The sequence below is a fragment of the Frieseomelitta varia genome, unplaced genomic scaffold (genome assembly GCF_011392965.1).
Source record: "Frieseomelitta varia isolate USP_RPSP 00005682 unplaced genomic scaffold, Fvar_1.2 scaffold_140, whole genome shotgun sequence".
Classification (NCBI taxonomy): Eukaryota; Metazoa; Arthropoda; class Insecta; order Hymenoptera; family Apidae; genus Frieseomelitta; species Frieseomelitta varia.
This window is the reverse complement of record NW_025109084.1, coordinates 1,006,953-1,025,485: the sequence shown is the minus strand read 5'-3', so window position 1 is coordinate 1,025,485 and position 18,533 is coordinate 1,006,953. Positions and strand designations below refer to the sequence as shown.

The 18,533-nt window shown below is 40.8% G+C and overlaps 1 protein-coding gene across 1 annotated transcript in view; it reads right to left on the bottom strand.

Annotated features, from left to right (window-relative positions):
* The window catches only part of LOC122532504 (zinc finger protein chinmo-like), a 69,846-nt gene that overhangs the window by 39,228 nt on the left and 12,085 nt on the right, over window positions 1–18,533 (bottom strand). The window contains exons 3-6 of the mRNA XM_043661302.1: window positions 4,323–4,543; window positions 3,719–4,068; window positions 2,895–3,139; window positions 2,424–2,705 (exon numbers count right to left, since the gene is read on the bottom strand). Of these exons, the coding sequence (XP_043517237.1) occupies window positions 2,424–2,705; window positions 2,895–3,139; window positions 3,719–4,068; window positions 4,323–4,543 (1,098 nt within the window). The remainder of the gene's footprint in view (window positions 1–2,423; window positions 2,706–2,894; window positions 3,140–3,718; window positions 4,069–4,322; window positions 4,544–18,533) is intronic.

Here is an 18,533-nt window from a genome sequence, read left to right as displayed (position 1 = left end):
TCTTTGAATATTTGATTAATTAATAATTTCGAATTTAATTTTAACTAATATGTTGTTCTGTGTAAAATTTGCAATTGTGTCGAGGCAGATGAAAGGATTTTGTACGAAATTTCTTTGAATATTTGATTAATTAATGTTTTCAATTTTGACTAACAAATTCTTTCAATTATCGGCAAAAGATCAAAAATAACACTGAAATAAAATGGTCCACGGCCTGGAAAGACCAAATGCGAAAGAAGGACGCGAAAACGACGAGAGAAAGTCTTAGAAGTTCTTGGAAGAAAGAACGGAGCAATGACGCAATTACAGCCACGCGTGTTTTAGAAAACCCTGCAATTATCAATCGAGCGTCGAATCATACCTAAAGAAAAAGCCTTGCCAGAGAATAAGAATTACTTGAATCCATCCGGAAAAAATATTACATCGAAATTGCGCATCGTGCGTCACATCGTAGAAATCTCGAACGTGGCGAATCGCGCGCTAAAGAGGCAAAGAGGAAACAAAGATAGAGGAATGGAATACCGAGAAAACCTCTAACGAAAAAACAAATCTCGAACGACGAGGCTGAAGCTGGCATAACTGTACATTTAATAGAATGTCTCAACAATCCCGTGACCGTTTCGTTTCCCACACGGGGAACGTTCCGCTCGTTTTACTGGCCGGTGCCGCGACAATTCGACCGAACGTCTAATTGACGGTCTAACGTCTCTTCGCGTTACGAAACTTGGCCAGAAAGCGGACGAAAAAGGCCCTTTCTCTTCTCGACTCCTCTTTCCTCTTCCGTGGACACAGCTGAACGCGCTGCCGCTCTCCGCCCTCACGCGTCGTCGTCTTCTTTTCTTAAGAGAGGAAAGCGCGGGCTTGCCCGAGCACGGTTAACGTCAATAACCGTTGCATTAGCTGACGGTTCGCTTCTTTCTTTACCGTCGCGGCCGACTGCCCGCTGCCCCATCTAGCAGCGATTAAAAATGGTTAAAGCATGATCCGCGACATCGAACGATCTGGACCACCGGCGTCGATCGTACACGACATTGTACACGTACGTGCGCGCGTGTACGTGTGCGAGTTTGCGAGCCACCCTACACGATCTACACGACTCTGTGGTGTCGTGGCGTCATACGCCTGGTGATTTGCTCGCCGGAGCAAAAGATGTTCCCAGTGGCTGCACCGTCGCCTGCATCCTCTTTGTACACTTTGTTCACACCGTGAAGGCGAGAGGCCTTCCGACCGGACTCGTTCTAAGGTAGAACATGTTCCGTCAGCCGGGTGGGCGTCCATCAACATACGATAAATCCTGCCTAACGGCGGTTCTCGTCGTCGTTGGCGCCCTGTCGTTGCTCTCTTTTTGCCCGTTAGACCTCGCCGTCCACCACGGAGAACCACCTCCGAGGTAAAAAAAAAAAAAAATACCGTTGGCCAAGCTACTAGCCAAGGAAAGAGAGAGAGAGAGAGAGAGAGAGAGAGACTGAAGGGGGGAGGAAGGGAGCGAGGGAGCGAAATTTTCGAGGACGACGGCGCTATCGATACGACAACGCAGCAACACCATCAACCGCTGACGTCGCGGTGACATTTAAGAGCGACTCGACTGTCGAGTTTCTGAAAATAATTTTTCAGCCTTCCAGCCACTGATCTGCGGGGGAGGGGGGAGAAGAGGCGAGAAGGTTCGATCGAGCGGACTACCTTCGGAACTCTGAAGGCTCTTTTTAGTTCTTTTGCAGGTTATTTCGCAAATTATTAAAGACTCGGGTTTCTTTATGAATTCGTGAGATTGCTCCCTCGATATGCGCGTTAGTGGAAAATAATCTTTCTTTCGACATACTCTCTCTCTCTCTCTCTTTGGAAGTATCGTTTGAAAAATCTTCGACTCATTTATATTTAAACAAGTATTTCACGGGCGTGAAAGTTTCTAGTAGAGTTTCGTCGAGAAATTTGATTTCAAGGATGCCTCGAGATTGCATTTTCTTCGCCTTATTACTCAAACCGTCGTTCGAATCGCCGAGAGACGAAGGGAACTGTGTGTGAGTGTTGGAAGGGGGCGATGAGAGGTTGCAACATCAAGAAAGCTCCACGTGCAACCGATGATGCAACGATCAACCGTGCATTTTGTAACATTAGATTTGAAAGGCCTTGCCTTCTGGCAACGCACTGGCCCAGATAGAGATGGTTTCGACTTTGTTAACCCTCGGCATACCAACGTGGAGTCACTCAGAAATTCTAATGCGATTCATCCACGTGATAATAACATGAGATTTGTGACATTTATTAATTGAGGTTTCCTTTTTTAAGCGAATATATTATGTTATCAAACGCAGAAGATAGAAAATTTATTACCAACAAAGTTGACGTTTTCTCGCGCGCGTGTTTAATTTAAATTTTTTAGTCAACTATGCTAAAAGATGAAGAAATTAACGAATCAGACTTACCATCGGGAGTGGAGACAGTACCAGCCTTGTTAAGTTTCGTATTCCACATAGCGGGTGTGGTGGGTGCAGGACTGAGATCAGGAGTTGGAGGATGAGCGGGTGGCAGGGGCATTATGGCATGGCCAACTTGCGCTCCGTGTTGAATGTGATTCGAGTTTGAGCCGTAATGGCCACCATCGAACCCCCTTCCACTGGAATAAACTTCGCCCGACAATCTTTCTGCCAATTTATCTGCCCTTTCCCGATCGGTCATCGCCACTGGTTCTTGCTTTATTCGAAGATCTACGACAAAAGAGGATAATCAATTTGTTGAAAATTTGCGTAGAAGATCACGTTGTGACAAAATAACTTTTCAATACTTCAACGCTCTTTTCGACTTTCATTTTGTATTTACAACAACGATTGAAAGAGAAATGTTACGGGCATGTGAAACTAGATAGAGGAAGATGAATTATTCGAAAAATGGCTGACCTTCGGCTACACTTTCCTTGAGATCGCAATTGCTACGTTCCTCGGACCTCGCTCGTTCTAATTCCTGTTCCAATTCTGTCGGTGTGTGCGGTGCGGTGTGAGGATGTGCAGGCGTTTCTGAAGGGTAGATGAACGGCTGGTAGAAGTGGTTCTCCAGAAGCGGATGTGGCGCTGATGCGGGCCGGAAGGCAGTGCCATCGCGCAACACGCTCGCCCTTCCCAAAGTATCGACGTCGCTGGGCGATCTAAAAATATCCCCGAAAAAAACGTTCGATATCGTACAACTATTGACCATCTCGCAAAAGGTTAAACAGTACACAATTATTTAATTAATTTGATTAGTTTATTTAATTTTATTGGTTGATTGGTTTATTTAATTTGATGAAATCAAGTTATTTCAAATTTTAAACTTATTGTGTTATTAAAATATTATTTAATAATATTTTCATTTCTTTTAAATGAATTATTAAATTATTATATCAAATTATTTACAAATTTATTATATTTATTCTAAATTTTATTTAACGAAAAATTTATTTGATGAAATCAAATTTCAATCTTTCGACGATTATTCCCCCATTTCACACGTGTCAGATATTTCAGAAGTTTCGTCTCCACATTTCTCAACCTGCCTTCCAACATTAACAAGTACATCCGTACGTTCTTCGACGCAACGACTGTCCATTGGATTTCATCAAAAAATAAACGTCACGCGGCACGGCGATTAACCGATATTGCCGTCGTTAGAGAGGATGGGAAGGTCGTGGCCCGTTTGGAAATTTCATGAGCGCGCGAGTCCTTCGCGGTGCGGTAAAAGGGCTTACCTCATCAGCATTTTCGGCGGGCTTTCGTAATAGTGAGGGTTGAGACTGGGCACGGTGTAGGCAGCGGCGGGCGACGGTGCCGGTGTGGGGGTTCTCTTCATGATGTCGCCCACGTCGCTCACCTCGCCGATACCGCCACCAACGACACCGCCGGCATTACCGGCTGCGTTACCGCTACCATCGACGTTTCCGCTCGCACTCCCGATTCCGGTGTCACCGTTATCGCTGCTACCAACGCCATTGCTACTACCACCGGCAGCACCCCCGACGTCCGTCGACGAGTTATTGTTCTCCGTAGCGTGCCTCTGCGCTACCGCCAGCTTCTCGTGCTCGATGGACAGACCCTTTACCTGTAAATCCAAAGAGACCATCTCACGATCTAGACCAAAAATCGTCAAAGATCAATAAAGAGTTAAAAATGCTCCGGCGAGGGGGAAAAGAAAACTCTGCCACGCCGACGTTCGAGAACAGGAATTCCTGGCCATTAATCGCGGCCAAAAATAAAAGAAAAAAAAAAGATGTTCCCCCGAAGGTATGCAAGTGTGACAACGCGTGACTGCTATTCGGGGCAATTATTTCAAAAGAGACGAAATAAATCGCATACTTGAAGGCATTCGGCTGCTTTGAGGAAAGAGCTCAGGGATTCCTGGGACACGTGTACCTCTCCACGGTACATGAATTCGAGAAGGGACGCCATATTGTGGGCACTCGTTCCGTCGAGAATAACGATCAGACCGGCGGGTGAGGCGGGCATTCCTTCGAAGAGCTCTTGAAAGTGCTTGCTACATGCCGCGAGGATTAACCTGTGCGCCTTGAACGTTACTCCTGAAACATACGCAACAATACAAGTTCGTTAGAAACAACTTTCTTCCAAGTGTCTCAAACTGTCGAGCAACCGGCGTGCTTCGAAGATTTCGCGCGAGCTACCTCGAAAATTTACAGTTTGTCCCTTCTGGAAAGCTCTTACGTGGGAAATTATTATAATACCACGGTGTATTCTTCGGTTGATGGACTTTCTAAATATTCATATCGTTCCTCTCTCCGAGTTTCTAATCTACGTCACCCTCGCACGATTCCTAAATTCTAATTATCCGTTAAGCTGGATCCCACTGGTCGATCAAGATGATATAATACCACGCGAGCAACAAAAGCCGATCGACTTGCACGGTCTTGAATTACCCGCGTTTTCCAAGAACTGTCCGACTTTCGTTAGGCAGCGTGCGCCTACTCTGTACCATCTTTTTTTTTTTCTCACGGCTTTCACGATACAACCGTAGGACCGCGGGAATATTGGCGTGCAAAGGAAGTGGTGACTGTCGAACCCCTTTTTTTCTTCTTCTTCTTCTTCTTCTTCTTCTTCTTCCCACTCTCCATTTCCCTCCGCGACCGAGCATAAAGGAGCCGTGGAGGCAGCGCCAGCTTGACGCCGATGCCCTTTCTTGCAGCCCGTTGGTTATGTAGGTCATCCTCGGACACGATCTTCCGTAATTTACAATTCACGTGCGCAAGTGTAACGTGCGCGTAATACGATATCGGCGCGCGTTCAACAAATATGGCGCCGCCGTAGGTTCTAACGACAAATCTAACGTGAGGAACATATCTTTTGTCCTGCAGATCGGCGTCGGTTTTCGGTCAGATAGGGTAACGCTCCATCTTGAATTTAGAAAAGGGGATTGGGAATGTTAAAGTTTTACGGTGTCGTGGCTGTTGAAGTTGTTTTGAAAAATTCGTTTTAAGCACAGTTCTTGTTAATACGACGTTTCAATTATTTTTTTTTTGCAATGGAAGGAAAAATAATGCAATGGAAGGAAAAATAAAATTCGCACACGACGTAAGAAACGGAATCAACAGTGTGTCTGCTATTATCAGAACGTGTAGAACTCTGTTTCTGTTTTTTTGGTCATCGCGAGAGTCTTATCAAGGGGGTGGTTAAGCACGAACCGAGAAAGACGAGAGGAGACGCGATAACACGATATCCTAGGATCAAGGAAATCAAGAAGGGAAAGAAGACACGCGAGAATGGCCGGCCAGGTGGTCGAAACCACCTGCCTTTCGGAATGGCTCGCCTAACTAAAGAGTATCGAGTTCTCCTAGGCTCCTTGATATTCATTGTAAAAAGAAAAAAAAGGAACAAATTTCGAACCCGTACGGGAACCATTTTTTAGACTCTATGTTTATGCAAATGACTCTGAAATTATTAAATTCGACTTGATTCAAGCTTTTTTTTTTTTTTTTTTTTGTTTTTATAGTATGCTTTCATTTTCATCCTGAGTGATTCGACAAACAACGTTAATAAGTAATCAATTGTTTAAAAAAAACGTCGTTGAATATCAAACGTGCAAATACAATTGCAGAAAATAGTATAGTCGACAAACACAATGGATTCGAATATTTGCAACTTACCAAATGTAGCAAGCTGCGTATCGTTACAGGTATCTGATTGTGAGCCAAATATACATCCTATTGCTAGATGTGTAATGTGCAAAGGCCAACGACCGAGTCGCGTGTACGTGTGTGGGCGTTTTGCGGAGCATGTTCGTGGCTTATGCTTATGCCAACGTTCTCCTCATAACCAGGACCCGGAAACATATGCCCGGCGTTCTCGCATCCTTTGTGCCGGATCGACGCAGCAAAAATAAGACGCGGATGTGTTTCAGCTTGAAAACGATTCTATGATCTACGAACGTACTCCATTTCATTGTACATATTTTCTAAGATTTCTAAGAAGTTTTCCTCAGAAAAAAAAATGGAATAGAAACGTGGTAGATTACGAATTTCTATGCATTTACGGAAAGTTTGTAGGTGCAAAAATGAATACAGTATGCAAAATATCCAAAGAAGAATATTAATTATAAATTCTGTATAAAAGAAGCAATTTTCTACTTAGATTTCTATTTTGTTAGTGAACATTTAAAAATGTAAATGCGTAAAAATCTGCGATCTAGTGATTAGGTTGAACGAAGAGGACTCCAATCGATTTGAAAACGTATTGCTATCAATGTGTTTCTCGTACCATGTAAAAATTAAAGAACTCGTTTACACTCTTACTTTCTTTCGAATTCATCTTGCTCGAATAATGCACAAAAGACTGTTTCTCTTTCATCCAACGAAAGCTAACGCCTCTGGTAACACGTCGTCGTGAAACGTCGGTGACTCACACGCCACGGTATGAATAACTTTGGCGCTCAATGAAGGCGCACAATCTTTTTTTTCAAAATCGTAACGCAACTGAATGAACCGATAAACAGATGATACGCGAGCGTCGTTTTGTGCCGTTTGTACACAGCTATCGCAATTATCGACTATTTACTGCAAAAATTTGTAATCTCCACTGTTAACAACCTGTCTCGAGTTACGCGATAGCAATATCAGATAATCGAAATCTCTCTCGAGCTTTTTGAATCAAGATTCTCAACGCTTTGCCTCCTGCAAAATTGAATATTCATCGTAATTCGATCGGATTATCATTGAAAATTAGATTTCGTCATTGCAACGCTCGTCTATATATTTCCGAGTGAATAAAACTCTCAAACTCTGTTTCTCTGTTGCGACACGAAGATCGAAACTCATCGAACAGCGAGCCGAATGAACATCGCTGTTCACGATGGGCAAACAGTCAGTGGAAGGATCCGTTCAAACGAAGTCCATTAGCCTAAGAACGAGATATTAATTCGCTAGGTTCACAGGCCTGGAGAAGAAAAACTTGCAAATAACACGCGCTCGGTTACGCAACGGAGCAATGCACTCTTCACGGGCTAAAGATCTATTCGTGCTTCAAGGCCAGCTGCTGACGAGTTTTATGAGCTAGGGATTTCAGTTTTTTCTAGCATGATCGTCGTTTCGCTCGGCCTTAATTCTAATACTCCGTGCACGTCTAACACGTACTATACGTACGGAGAACCCGGAAGCGGCATAAATACCCGATGTCCTCGTTCCTGTTTCATTGAAAAATGACACTGATTTTTATCGAATCTTCCATTCACGTTCCGCGATAGAATCTTGCGGTTCAAACACAACGTGGATTCACGATTCGTTTCAAACAAGTGCCTTTTACAGCAACGATAGCAATCTGGAACGGTATGCGAGGTTTGAAAAACGAATAAAATTATGGCGAAGATCAACCGATATCGCGTGATGATACAGAGTTTACGGTTCGTACGGGAGTCATAAATCAAGCGAAAGTTACTTATTATTCTCGTCGCGATAAAAATAGAAAAACATGTACACGATAACTCTAATTTTTAATTTGAAATTTCAGCTACTCAAAAATGGAGCTAGCTCAATTTTTTAATGTGCTAATGTAGTATCGGTTATTACAATTAGTCTGTAGCTGTAATTTTTAATTATGTCCAAATATAACAGATGGCCTGTTTGTCGTAGGCATGGAGCGTTTTTCTTCTTAAAACACATTGCGTACCGCACTCGGCACGCCTAACCAGCACCCAGGGCCCGCACATTTTTGGAGTAACAGGGAAACTAACTTTGTACAATGCATATATGCACATCTTTAATTCACATTGATAAAATATTCTTAAATATTACTACATATTTTTTTATAGTAATATTTAAGAATCTATTTATTATGTATTTTAGATTTTAACTATTATTTATTTTATATTCATATTAATACATTGAGAACAATATGCCCTGATATCAAACATATAGTCTGTATTTTTTCGTATTTCTTCAATTATTTAACATATGATTGAAAGGATTCAAGAGAATGTATAGCATTTAACAAGTGTATTATTTTATTAATAATTAAAATTATTAATTTTTTTCATTTTAGAGGTATTTTTACTAAATATTATTATATGTCTTTTATAGTAATATTTAAGAATCTATTTATTATGTATTTCAGATTTAAACTATTATTTATTTTATATTTACATTAACACATTGAAAACGGTATGTTCTGATCAAACATATAGCCTGTATTTTCTCGTATTTTTTGAATTATTTAATACATGATTGAAAGAGTTCAAGAGAGAATGTATAGCATTTAACAAGTGTATTATTTTATTAATAATTAAAATTATTAATTATTTTTCATTTTAGAAGTATTCTATTAAATAAAATGGAAATACCTCTAGTAACGTTTCTTGGTGTGGTATGTCAGGAAACAATTTCCTCACTGCTTGAAAAATTATATAACATTATAATATGTAATTATATATTATATATAATATTATGTAATATAAATTACATATAACGTTGTCGTGTCCCCTACAACGCAAAAAAGCGTTCTCCGTCCGCAATGTTGAAACACGAAGAATTCTCGTCACCCGTCCACATTAGTTGACAAAACTGAAAGACGCGAATTCGCGTCTCCTGTCCACAATGTGTTAAAAAAGACAGAGTCAGGCGAGTTGAAAAACCGAGTCGTGAGAGTCGTGAGAGAGCGTTGAGAAAGAATTGTTAAAAGTGTCTGTTGTTGAAACAGTTTATCTGAGTTTGTTTGAATGTTATTTGACTTGTTTAATTATTTGTTCCATCATCATTACTTTTTATTAAATAAACGTTATTTATATTATATCACTACACTAATAAATAATATTAACCTCGCATCAGCTTGATTTCGATTCACAAAACAAAATCTACCAATATCCAAAAACCAAAGAGATTTCTTTACCACGGTGCACGTTACTCAGCTTTTCTCATCGGCGTGTACATATGTACATATGTACACGTGCACGCATACACGAGCGTTTCATAGCCACGCTGTTTCATAGCCCGCTGTTGGAAGACGCGCGAAAAGATAAGGAGGTTGATTCGCTGGGAACGCGACAGGCTGTTTGTTGTATTGTACGGTGACAAAGAAAGGTAGAGGCCAAGGGGCGAAAAACGACGGTCAATGGCCTGACAAGGTCGCCGATGCAGAGTGCGCGAGCTAGTTCCTCTCTTTCTTTCTCTCTCTTTCTGTGGCTGAATTTTACCGCCAGATTCCGTGGTACACACACACACACACAGTTGTACACGCATGGACGATCGAGCGGCTGGTTTTCTGCGAACCAGCCAATCACGGTCGGCTTCCTTTGGTTCCGGCCAATGGCCGCGTGGGACCAAGGTCGTAATATTCGTGCATGTTCCATCGTTCCCTTTATCCGAACGATCGTGCGTATCGCGACGAACCGCGAGCACTCGTTCAAAGGAAGGAGAATACACGAAAATAAACGAGAGAAAGAGAAAGAGAAAGAGAAAGAGAGAGAGAGAGAGAGAGGGGGGGGGATGATCAAAGAACGCGAAAATCGGCCGTGAGCTTTGATAGATTGCCGCATGGTCGAGAAATCGGCATCTCCGTGACCACGTGTGACATACAGCCGCATGTGGCCGTATTAACGTATAATACGTGGCGTGTAGATGACACACATGTTTCGTATTTAACCTGGCAATACACGCGTAGGTTTCTGCATAATTAATTGCAGTTAAGTAATTTGTCCAACTAAGTATCTTTTCCCTTGGTCCTCTCAAGTGGAGTATTCATATGTTATATGTTCATACAGGGTGTTTTGAATTTAACGAATAGTCAAACTACAAGAACTTAATCCACGTGCAAACAGAAAAAAGAAGAAAAATGTTACATAGGAAACGAACTTGTTACAGAATTATAAATAATATTGTATGTAGTGGCCGTTTAAGTTCGAGACACCCTGTGTATATTATATAAGTATATATTTTAGTAGAAGAACACAATACAGATGCTCCTGTAATATTGTGGTCAATAAATGTTACTCTTTATTGGAAATATATAAATGCGAATATCCCATGTGAATGCTTTCGTTTCAGGAAAAAAGTCACGTGTGTACTGTCGTTTTTTTTAAAATAAGGAACACATATACGGTAAACAGAATATGAGAATTTTAGTTTAACTTTTTCAATGATTCACATAAAAGGTTTAATATCACACTGATTCATTCATTAGCGTTGTATATTCATTATTGTCATAGGTTTAGTTGATTTTTCCAAGTTGTGAAAAGTGTTTCACTAGCGAAAGTAGAAGCATAAATATAGAGTAGTAAGAATCGACTAATATAGAATAGTGAATGAACAGAACGAATAGAAGATTAAGTCAGCATGGATTCGTAAATGAACTTCATTCCGCGGCGAGGAAAATTTTTTTCTGATAACGTATTTAATTTTAATCAATCGTTTCTTCTAACTTTAACGATAGAGAAAAAGAAAAAATTGTGTCATTCGCGCAGTGATAAAGAGGAGGCACACAGAGCATCTTAACTAAACGATAAAGTATTTTTATGTAATTTCTGTAGTAATCGTTTCGCTTTCACAATACGAGCAACGAAGACAAGTCAGTGAACTTTACATATTATTCTAACAAAAAACTGCAGTTCAATCATCTATCGACCAATTATGAGATTCGTCACTTTTCTTCCAAGTTCTCAAAAAAAAATAAAGATGTTATCAGTGCAAAAATGCAAAGCCATTACGGAGATTCGGAGAGAAGAGAAGAAAACTTCCTTGCTTCTTTGATGTGGCAAAAGAGAAGATAGCGCGGATCCGTAGTTATATTTAAACGCGTCGTGTCTGTTCCAACAAAACCCATAAATGCACGTCGGAGCTAAGCCAGCGGATTGTGTAATTGTGTCATTGACCCACTTGATCGGTTCACGATTAACTGCCGATTCAAGTGAACCGAATCAGCATTTAATTGTGTTTCATGCCCGGACGTCGTTCGAAAAATGCACGAATATTCCACACCTGTGTGTACTCTTTTATTTTATCAGTAGGCGATACTTTTAGAAAGAGAACGCATAATATTATCGACCTACACGCATGATATTTAACGCCGTGGTAATCTGATAACAGCAGCAACCCTATCGACAACGTGAGGTTTCGCAACTATGCGTTTGCCTTGTAATACTAACAAACGTCAGGCCTTGAAATCACCAATAATTCCACGCGTTCCACGCTCCATCCTCGAAACGTGTAACGATGATGATCAGTTTTGAAAAATATCTATTTGGCCAAATTCTGCAGACAGTGGTTCCTAAGATTTTTAAAATTTTTCATCGTGTTTCCTTCGTCGTTACATTTAGAATAAACTAACGCAACTTCTTTCACCTGTAATTCAAAGCAATGATCTCAGATACCTAAACCTGCGTACAAGTGATAAAACACGATAAATTTCTGAGAGGACTGTCGAGCTCTCATAAACAGGGCCATCAATCTTGAACGGAAACCAGGCAAGGCCAAAGTGGATCGCGCAAAACAGGTACGTATGTACTTTGCATTTCGATCGTCTAACAAGAACAAGTTCACGTTGTTCCAGCTAAAAATCTTCTAACGTTCTCTCGTCTCGCTAAGAGAGAGAAAAAAATACACACACACACACGCCGATTTCGCGGGTAATTGTACGATTACGGTACTTTTATGCTTGGTTCTAATATTCTAGGAATTTTAAACTCAAAGTCGTTCAAATGCTGCCGATTATGGACGTCACGTTTGCCAACAGAAGCGGGAACCGGCAAGAAGGATCTCGAAATAAATCACCTAGAGTTTCACCTATTAGCCGAACCACCTCGATCAATCACTGTGCCATTGTGAAAGGGACGACAAAATATTTGAACCGTCGATGAACGATTTGAAGGCTGAATTAGTTACCTTTCACTGAATTGACATACAATGTTGTACTGTTGATTAAGCGAATTGACAATCTATTGTGGACATTAGCGTTATATATCGTGATTAACATGATAGAAACGATGAAAGATATTTCAAGTGACAAGGCGTTTCCCAGCAAAAGTGAAACACACGTCGTTAAACCGAGTCAGAAATGAAAAGAAATTTTTCAAGATCATTTTTTTTTATCAGAATGCAACTCGATCGAAGGTATTGTGAATTACCAGCGCGTGTACGAATAGGAATCGGTGAGAGGAGCGGAGTACGATGTCAATGGCCGGCATCCTGTTGCATCAGAGCTAACCTTGACTTCAAGAAAGATACAGGGTGTCCATAAAAGTCTCTTTACAATTAATTTATTACAAAAAAACTTATTACAAAGGCAAGTGAAAAGACAGACAAGTGAAAATTGCCTCACTTAATACATTTCTATATAGGCGCCATTAGTTGCACGAAGCACATCAAGACAGTACTCGATTTCTAGTGTATTAAGGCGGAAAAAAAAAACTTAAATATATACGTCTCACCTTGTAATAATTTTCACTTATCTGTCCTTTCACTTGCCTTTGTAATAAATTTTTGAAACTGTAAAGAGACTTTATGGACAGTGTACTTTGCTTCACTTTGAGTCCATGAGTTTTACGAATCAAGTAAGTTTCTCGGTTGTCGCCTTTATATCGGTCATGCATCGAATCTCTGAAACCTTTTTGGTTCCCTACACTTCACCAAATCATTCTCGATTCTTCTTTGCTCGATTTACATTGATGTGTATTTATATTAACCACTTGCGCTGGCAACTGATTGCGGACCATAACGAGTGACCAAACCGTACACAACAATTCGTCGCTTTCTTTTCGAACTCGTCGGTAAATCACTGGATAGAAATGATTGAGAGGTAATAAATTTGTTATTTGTTTCGCCTATACTGGGTTATACTTAGATATACTTAAAGCTAAAGAAAAAATATTGCAATTTTGAGACAAAAAATTCTCGACATGCGTGGCACGTCATTCCAGCGCAAGAGGTTAACAGCGATTCTTTCGTATTTCGTTTGAATCGGAAGTGATTGATTCAGAGGAGTTAATAAAAGCAAGTGAACGACACGATTAACGAAATGTACTTTCTATCTGATTAGAAAACATCTGCGAATTTTGTATGGTTTTCCCCGTAGCCGTGGATCGTTTATTTACACGATTCTGAGGAAAATTTCCTGCTGAAAATCGGTACCGGGAACGTGAAACTCTCGCTCTACGTTCGCGAATAAAAATAGCAACGGCGCGTTACGTTCAACCGAGGATTCCTTATATTTTTGAATCTCCTGTTCAAAATTCAAACAGCGGAAGTATGCTTGAATCGTTCGAGCGGCCTTATCGACTGCGATAACGCGCGTTCCATTTTATTTTCGTGCACGGCTGAAAAGCGTACGCGTGTATCGTGTACGCGATCAATGAACGTGAACACCGAAAACATCTGAATCGCAACGGTTCGGCGTGTGTTTTATCAAACGCTCGCGCACCTTATCGTCACTTTATCGTCGACGTTATTCCGAACGTTCTTCCTCGTTTCGGTTCTCAAATAAAAATTCACAACGTTGTCCGATACTGATGAAATTGATCTTCGCATCGAACATCAGCCAACTCCAGCGAACTGAAGAATGATTCGGAGCAACTGTCGTGATCACACGTGCAAGTACACCTATCCCCTGATCTACACGGTACTTTATTTTTTCAACACGGTTTTTGAAATAGCGGATTAAAAAAAAAAAAAACTGGAAAAAGTGAACATTTTGCCAAACAATTGGGTAATCATTTTCTACAAAATGACCCGAATGTTAAAACGAGTTCTCCGATTCCAGCGAGATATTAATAAACGCTTAACTCAATATGAGGAGGTCTATAAAAATTTAACCAAAAACCAAACACAATTTTGTTAATTATGCATGTCATTAATCAAAGTTTCGCCGATCTTCTCCCTAATTCGTTAACCATCGAGCCAAAATCGCATCAAGTATTATCGAGTGATGAAAATGACATCGTACCAATCAGGAAGAAAAGATTAATTATCTATGAAAGTGACGACAGTAATCAAATTTTTGGTTAAATTTTTTTAAGGATCTTATATTTCTTGTTTTCTTTATATATTTATCATTTTACGAATGACAAATAACTGTTATTTTTATATTTTTCAAGATACGTTACTTTTATTTCACGTTGAAATGAATGACTGAATCATGCACGTTTTAGTTTGTTTCCGATTTACACGGTTTTACGTATCAAAATCCACAATTTCGATTTACGGTTTTCTGAGGAATCAATCTTCAGTGTGAATCGGGGGGGATAAGTGTACTATCAATTCCTCGTCACCGTATAATCAATAGCATCTCAATCGAGCTGTATAAATCTAACTTCACTTTCCAGTGACAAATATTTATCGATAAAGTGAAAGAAGAATCCACTAACAACGGAATGCGATACGAGATGAAACTCGTGGCATAAATCAGTTTGGATCAGCGGCACATAGCGCAGGGGCGAGAAAGCGATATTTCACAGTGGAGACAAAACCGTGAAACACATGGATTTCATAGATGCGTCGCGTTCTCACGGCGTGTCCACATGCAGCCACGCACAGTGGCTACGCATCTGTGCGTGTTTCCGCGTCAGTTTCTCGAGTCCGTGTTGCAACACACGACGACGAACCAGCGACGCGGCCTAATTTCCTGCCTGGTGGCCGACCCTTTTGCTTCACTCACAGATATCGTGCCGCTCGCTCGGAACTGTGCTTGTCCGCGCGTTATCGCGTTGCATTAAACACAGTGACCCAATAACAACACGATATTGATCTTGAAAGATTAATCGCCCATGGCGGCTCGTGTCGCGATTGCTATTCGACCGAATATCACGCGTCGGCTCTTTACGACCGACAGGAAAAGAGTTTTCGTGCTCGCAACGACTAATGTACTTCCTCTGTTCGGAATTATTGCGCTATGAATATTCAGAGTCGCGTTGACTCTTTAATGGATTGACGATTTTTAATTTCTCGTGAAAGTTATAAATCGTCCGGGAATCGTCGATTTTTTTTTTTTTTTTTTTTGCAATTTTCAGGTTTAATTAAAATTAAAATTTAAAAATACCTTGCGTGAGAAACAGCAATAGCCGTTAGACCTTACATCGTACCATTCGCAACATGTAAAAATACTCGATGCTGTTGAAACAACTTCAAATTGTTTGACATTGATATCTTTACCGAGAACAGTCTCGTACGAAGAAAGAGCAAAGAAAAAGGCTCCACCTCTGAGATGAAACGATCTTTGCTTCACGACGAGGGACCACCTCTGGTAATTCGGGAACTTATTACAAGCGTATTCTGGGAACGCACGCGCGGCACATGCAAATAAATGCAACTATTTGGGTCATATTCAAATGGAGTATGGCCGCGATGACTGCGTAAGAAACGCCGCCTTTCGCATCTAAGGACAGCGTGTCCGGGATAGTTCCGCTAGAACACTGGCAAACGGTATACGCCTAACGCGTTCCACGTGTCCGCTTGCACACTCCGTGTTGAATCCTGCGTGGCACTGCTAGAGGCAAGCGAATGATCGCGGGCGACAACGAGCACACGTTTCCCGTTGGTTCAGATTGATAAATTCGCTCGTAAATTTCGATTCGCGTGTAATTCGTCATATTTTTCTAGATCTCAGCACGAATATTTTCGTATCATTCGTAGATACACGTGTTCCTACTTCACGCTTGACACATTTCTTACGGCGAAATGATTTATATAGAGCGAGAGCCTTATCTTTCGCCTTGTGGTACGTTATGCAACTCCCAACGTTGAATCAGCACCGATATAAACCGCGCGATTTATGCGTCGGTTATTCTCCTCGTCGATTTTGCTTTGGTTTCGAGCCTCCCACCCAGAGGAAAATTTCCACTGTGCGTGGAAACGCGAGTTCATCGAGCGCTTTAAAAACTAAGAGTAAGAAAGCCGACATTTCAACCACAAATTCTATCACAAGAGATTCGAGAGATCGGAAGTTAGGTGTGTCCCACGCATCTACATATTTCCACGCACGTGCATACACATGTACGAATGCGTACACCACGTGCCGGTAGATTCGAGAGCCAGCGTGCATCCGCCTATACGGTCGTAGAAGACTGTTAGATCTAACTGTAACCCAGACCTACTTTCGGCTTCCTTTGGACCTTCCAGCGATTACGTACATCCACGCGCGCACAAACACGTACGTATGTCTTTACATGTGTATGCATACGGGCACACAGACAGACACACGTATCAACACGCGTTGCTCAACCGCACGGACTCCTCTTTGGAGCACGCTACACGTTTCTTGCCTCCCTTTCCTCGACGTCAAACTTCGCCGTCCTTGAACCCTTCCCACCTACCTCCCTTTTACGTTCTGTTCTGTTCTCACCCTCTCTAGCCTTCGCCAACAGAAAGACCACACTCTCCAGGCGACAAAGCATCGAGTTACTCTTTCCTCCCCGTTTTCTCTCGACGCGTCGAAACGGAGAGGAGCCAGCGCGAGCACGACTTTTCGTCGACTTTCGCCCACCTTCCTCGACGAGTGGATCTCCACCGCCTTCGTGAGAACTCCTCGCGAAGGAGAGCAGAGGCTGTTAAAGGAAACTTTTCCCCTTTCTCTCTCTCTCTCTCTCTCTCTCTCTCCCTTCGTTCCACGAGGCGGTTTTCGTGAAATCAGGACACGCGCGTGTGACTCGAGACTATGACTCGAGAGAAAGCGTTAGAAGTGGAGAATCGGAGGGAACGGGACCGTAAGGTGGTACTACACGGAGATCGTTGCACGCGCCAACGAGAATTCATATCGCTCTGTTGGAAATGCGAGGACGCCCGTTTCGGAAGTGTCGTCTCGTTTCGAGGGCAACCGGGGGGTTATCGCGAATCGCGCGGTTGGACTTTAACTGTACGACGCCGGCGTAGAATCGTGGCGAGTTGCATGCCGAAAGGAAATATTTTATTTTGAAAGTGGGCAAAAAGTCAAGCTAGCTGTTTTAACATTTACATAACTTTCTACGTTATGTTTCCATTTTTCCAAGCAAATTGCAATTAATATATTCAAAATCGCCAAGATTTTCTACATAGGAAATTAGCTGCTTAATAGAATGATAAAAATTTTTATTTTAAAAGTGGCTCAGGTCCAGCCATTCTCTCAGGAATATTACGATGTCATAGTGACGGAAAAATAACTTCATTCTAAATGAAATGAAAGGGGAGGATTTTATTTAAAATGAACCACCAGAGGACACAGTTTTTAGAAAGTTAGAAAATACTAATAGGGTTGAAAATATATTGGATGCGATTTTTGAGAACTGAACGATGTAAAATGTTCTATAAAACGTTCAATGAATGAGGACGCACTATTTAAAACTTTGGATTTACTACCGCGTTAATAATATTGAATTGTACGCCATTGTACAGAAACGTAAGACCAATCGCAACACTAAATACAACGATATGAATGGAATTATTACGCTATACCACCATAATTATTTTTCATCTCTCCTGCATACGCAAATTGGAGAAAAATGAATTATAAATTACGAAATGTTGTTTGAACGTAACATTTCTTTAATAGTGAATAAAAGTTGGATATCTTTCAATTTTATAACACAAAATTGTATATAAAATTGTATTTTTTATTTTTCTATTTTAAGGGAATTTTATTTCTTTCAAGAGATTCATGCCTTTTCAAAAATCAAAAGAGTTATTTCATTAATTTTAAAAGTAGCTCAAGTCCATTTACAACCATCATTTTCTAAACAATGTTTATCATACTAATTGGTTGGGTTGGTAAATTATACATCCTTAAAAACGCAAAAGCACACTATGTTGTCAGTTGCCAATATTTGTAAATTTATTAAAACACAAACAGTTAAATATCTTGATTCAAAAATAAATGGGCCTGAGCCATTTTCAAAATAAACGGCCTATTTATATAAACGTTTTCGTGGATCATAAAAACGATTTGACTGTATTTCGATCACTTCTTGTTGAATGTACATATGCAATCGTTGCCCTTTCAATTTTTCAAAATCAAATGATATCTTTCTAAAAATTTATTTATCTACTATTGTTACTGTCTCGGCAGCTCTCGTCATAAAACAGACGATTACGTTACCAATTGGAACAAAAGAAGACC